The sequence below is a fragment of the Carica papaya genome, chromosome 6, assembly GCF_054855325.1.
Source record: "Carica papaya isolate Zhongbai chromosome 6, ASM5485532v1, whole genome shotgun sequence".
In the NCBI taxonomy this organism is placed as follows: Eukaryota; Viridiplantae; Streptophyta; class Magnoliopsida; order Brassicales; family Caricaceae; genus Carica; species Carica papaya.
The window spans coordinates 6,685,250-6,690,025 of NC_142314.1; the positions used below are offsets into that span (position 1 = coordinate 6,685,250).

The 4,776-nt window shown below is 44.5% G+C and overlaps 1 protein-coding gene across 1 annotated transcript; it reads left to right on the plus strand.

Moving 5' to 3' along the window:
• On the plus strand, positions 1-1,954 carry LOC110816173 (uncharacterized). The gene is made up of 2 exons (XM_022044239.2): positions 1-1,386; positions 1,468-1,954. Exons 1-2 carry the CDS (start codon positions 247-249, stop codon positions 1,855-1,857), a joined length of 1,530 nt encoding a protein of 509 aa, XP_021899931.1. The 5' UTR covers positions 1-246; the 3' UTR covers positions 1,858-1,954.
• Positions 1,955-4,776: the final 2,822 nt, after the last annotated feature.

The following is a 4,776-nucleotide window of genomic DNA, read 5'->3' on the forward strand; positions in this document are numbered from 1 at the left end:
TCAACACTTGTCCATTAATTACTCCCTATTTTCTGAATAAACAATACTTTGCTGTTCATGAATTCCGTTCGGCTCTCTCTACTTTATTCATTTTTCTTTCACTTTGGGAAGTGAATGAGCTTGATATGAGGATCTGTCTCTTCAACCAATTCATCTTTTTGAGCTGAAATCCAACTTTTCGTCTTCACCCGTTTCCCAAAACTCCAAATTCCAAACACCCATCTCCTCCTTGGCTCATCGGCCGCCATGACAAGCCAACTACAGCATCGAGAGCCAGGCGGCAGAATCCTCAGTCCCACACCCACAAAAAACACAAGACAAAACCAACATCTCTCTTTGATCCGCTTCCCTAAACTCTCTCTCATCTATTTCACCTCCGTTTGCTTCATCCTCTTCCTTCTCTTCCAAATTCAATCCCTTCACACCACTCCTAAATCTCCTTCGTGGTCTCTTCTGCGACAATTCATCATCACCAACAACAACAACAACAACAACAACACCCTTTCCTTCAACCCCAACTGCATAACACCCAGACAAGATCAACTCATCTCCTCCATGATCCAAAAGCTTCGTAACTCTGTCACATTTCTTCCTCTCAAAGATCTCCGTTTCGCCGACAAACCCCTTCAAGGCCACACGTGGTTCATGAGCTCCGTCTACGATACTCACGAGGAAGAAGAAGTGCAGTACCAGCAATTCCCTTCTGAAAATTCACAAGGCAGGCTTCTTTGTCTCAAGGGAAAAGATACCCACGACGGGTCATGGAACTATTACGCCTTGGCTTGGCCCGAGGCACTTCCTCTCAATGCTACCTTCGTGGAGGGACTGACTTTTGTGTCGTATAACCATTACAACTACGATAACTTATGGCATGGATTATCAGCTATGGTTCCATTTGTTGCTTGGCACAGAATGAATCATTGTCATGAGTCGCCCAAAAGGTGGGTTCTTTACCACTGGGGTGAACTCAGGTTGAAAATGGGTTCTTGGGTAAGAACTCTGATGGGGGCCACGTTCGGTGAAGATCCAAAGATTGAAGGATTTCAAGGTATTGATTTCAAAAAGGAGCAACCAGTTTGCTTCGAGAAGGCGGTAGTAATGAGACACAACGAAGGAGGAATGTCTAGACAAAGGAGAACAGAAGTTTTTGATTTAATCAGATGTAAGGCACGAGAGTACTGTAACATAACCCAAGAGCTTATCTTATTATCATCATCAGCATCAGCATCTGCACCCATGATCGGCTTAACCTTGTTTATGAGAACTGGAGCAAGATCGTTCAAGAACGAGACAGAAGTTATCAAGATCTTCAAGAACGAGTGTGAGAAAGTTGATGGCTGCCAATTAACTATAGCTTACTCCAATAATCTGACCGTCTGCCAACAGGTAATGTTACTTTAAATCATATTCCATGAAAATCACCAATCAAAAAATTATTTAAAGTGAAGATTCTTGACTTTTGGACAGGTGAAATTGATGGGGATGACAGACATTCTTGTATCTCCACACGGAGCACAATTAACAAACATGTTTCTAATGGAGAAAAACAGCAGTGTGATGGAATTCTTCCCAAAGGGGTGGCTAAAGCTGGCCGGGGTGGGTCAGTATGTGTTCCACTGGTTGGCTGGTTGGGCTGGGATGAGACACGAAGGTGCATGGCGAGACCCAGATGGGGAAAACTGCCCTTACCCAGATGATGATCGTCGTTGCATGTCAATTTTCAAAGATGGCAGAATTGGATACAACCAAACTCTTTTTGCTCACTGGGCCAAACGTGTTCTCAATGAGGTTAAATTGAGAAAGTTAGAACAGGCTTCTGCTTCTACTACGATTACCGCTCCTTGTTCTTGTGCCTAAAACTAGCTGCCCATGTATATTGCGTTCTAAAAAATTAATAAATTATTTATTTTTTTACCAACCGGGGATTTGATCCAAGGTGTTGGTGGACACGAAACTGAGTTCGGGTTAAATTATTAGAGAAACTATTCGGACAACAGAAGCCAATTTAGGAGCACTTCAAGAATTGTCTCTGGGCTGAACTTTGGAACTTTCTTGTTTTTTTTATTTTATTAAATGTTAATTGATGTTTTTTTATTAAATATTTATTTATTATTAATAACTGGGTTTAAAATTAACATATTATTTCTCGTTAAATCATAACAATTATTTCGCTAATAAATATAAAATTTAAATTAATTTTGAGATTTAAAAGTTTGTCATGCTAAAAATGGTCTAATTGGGTTTGAAGGGTTCGATAAAAAATATAAAAAATAAAAAATTTATCACTGTATGTGCTTTTCTCAATTTCTGTCCATGGGCCACGGGTAATGTAGGGGCCCATTTAAGTCCAAAAAGAAAGGGTAAATCCACTGGACCCAAACGTCAATTTTGATTGGAGCGAAGGTACAAAAATTTATAAGAGAAACTATGGCCACGTAGACGTACACGTGGCACCATGCCCACCGCATAAACTAATTTTTTTTTCCTTAAAAAAGATTTAATTAATTAATTAAAAAAGTATACATTTACAGGTATAATATTTATAAAAGTCATATAGATATAGTTTTAGGATTGAATGAATGGAGGCTACAAACGGCCTCTATCAATCACGTCCCACCCCGTGTATTCTTCTTTCACTTCATATTTTTCTATTAGTATATAAATTTTGTAACCTAAGTGGTAAATAAACTTTGAAGACTATAACTAATTCTCTCTCTCTCTCTCTAATGTTAATTTCTTAATAATAATAATAATAATAATAATAATAAATTGTATTAATCACGTGATTAAAAAATAAGTTGTCTAAATGTAATAACTAGAAAAAAGAAAAAAAAAAAAAAAAAGAGAGAGGGAAGGGAAAAACGACGTTGTTTTGCAGAGGGGAGGAAACGGCGTCGTTTTGGAAAGGGAAAAACGACATCGTTTTGCAAGGAGGAAAACGATGCCGTTTTGAGGGAAAACTAAGGTGATTTAAGTAGGAGGCGGGGGAAGGAAGGAAGAGAGGAAAGAAAAGAAAAAAAAAAGAAAAGGAAAACGGGGAGCAGGGGAAGAAAGGGAGCGGGAGAGAGAAAGAGGAGAGGAAGGAAGGTTCCAGAAGGAGAGAGGAAGGAAGCGGAGCGGGGAGAAGAGGAGATCGCGGACGGTGAGAGCACATTCGGCCGAAAGCAGGAAAAATGGAAATGGAAGGTACGGTAACTAACTCTAAATGTGTGTGTTGATTTGAGTGTGAAATGGTTGGATGTGTAGCATGCGTGGTCACGGGTTACGGAGGTAGCAGTGTACGGAAGAGACCGGGTGAATAGGTGTAGTGAGGCGGTTGGAAGGATATGGACCGAGTGAAGATCGCGGGAGGAGAGAGATAGGAGTGCGGAGTGAGTGGAGGTCGGGAGAGAGAAAGAAGGTGTGCGAGCGAAGGAAGAGTCCGTGGGGGAGTGAGGTGTGTGAGCAACGCGAAAGGAGATAGAGAGAGGTTGTGGTGTGAGGACGTAATCGGAGAGAGAAATAGGTGCAGGCAGTAGGGGAATGAAGGGGAAGGGAAGAGTCCATGGGGTGAGTGAGGTGTGTGAGCAACGCGGAAGGAGATAGGGAGAGGTTGTGGTGTGAGGACGTAGTCGGAGAGAGAGATAGGTGGAGGCAGTAGGGGAACGTAGGGGAAGGGAAGAGTCCGTGGGGTGAGTGAGGTGAGAAGGACGGTGTGGTGTGATGGTGTGGCGGGTGGTTGTAGCCGAGAGAGAGATAGCGGGAGGCAGTGGAGGAACGCTGGTGAAGGGAAGAACCCGCGGGGTGAGTGAGGTGAGAAGGATGGTGTGGCGCGACGGTGTGGCGGGAAGCTGTAGCCGAGAGAGAGTTAGGGAGGGGCAGTGAGTGAAGGTTAGAGAAGGGAAGGATCCACCGGGTGAGTGAGATCCACTGGGGGAGTGAGATGCTTGGGGAAGTGGAGTGGGGTAGTTGGAACCTTGGGGGAAGAAAGAGGGGGTGAGTGGGGGCAATTAGGATATGTCACAGGTAGCGGGCGGAGAGAGACAGTGGACGAGAAGGAGTAGTGTGTGAGGGTGTGGCCGATGAGGGTCGATAGGTAGATGATGGTCGCCGATGTTGGTGACGCAAGTGAATGAAAATGGTGTGCGTGCGTGGCCCAGTATAGGTCGAGAGGTAGTTAATGGTTGCCGATGTCAGTGACGGGAGAGAATGATCAGAGTGTGTGTGAGTGGCTTGGTATAGGTCGAGAGATGGCTAATGGTCACCGATGATGACGACGCAAGCGAATGAAAATAATGTGTGTGTGAGTGGCCTGGTATGGGTCGAGAGGTGGTTAGTGGTCGCCGATATCGGTGACGGGAGAGAATGATCAGAGTGTGTGTGAGTGGCCTGGTATAGGTCGAGAGATGGCTAACGGTCGCCGATGATGGCGACGCAAGTGAATGAAAATAGTGTGTGTGTGAGTGGCCTGGTATAGGTCGTGAGATGGCTAACGGTCGCCGGAGGTGGTGACGGGAGTGAATGATTAGAGTGTGCGTGAGTGGCTTGATGGGGGGTCGATAGGTGACGGATGGTCGCCGCTGTTGGTGACGAAAATGATTAAAACTCGTGTGCGTGCATGGCCCACTAGGGGTCGATAGGTGGTTAATGGTTGCCAACCTTGGCGATGAATGGAATCACTGGCACCCTTGGAGTGCCGTCGGGGAACGGATGCCTAGGGTAGGTAGAATTGTAGGTGCAGGAGTGAAAATTTGAGTTCAGTAGTGAACGATTGGTAGAGGCATAGGGTTTTATACT

Coding starts and splice junctions, on each gene's coding strand:
- LOC110816173 (XM_022044239.2), top strand. CDS start 247: ATGACAAGCCAACTACAGCATCGAGAGCCAGGCGGCAGAATCCTCAGT. Junction 1,387..1,467: donor ATCTGACCGTCTGCCAACAG/GTAATGTTACTT, acceptor ACTTTTGGACAG/GTGAAATTGATGGGGATGAC.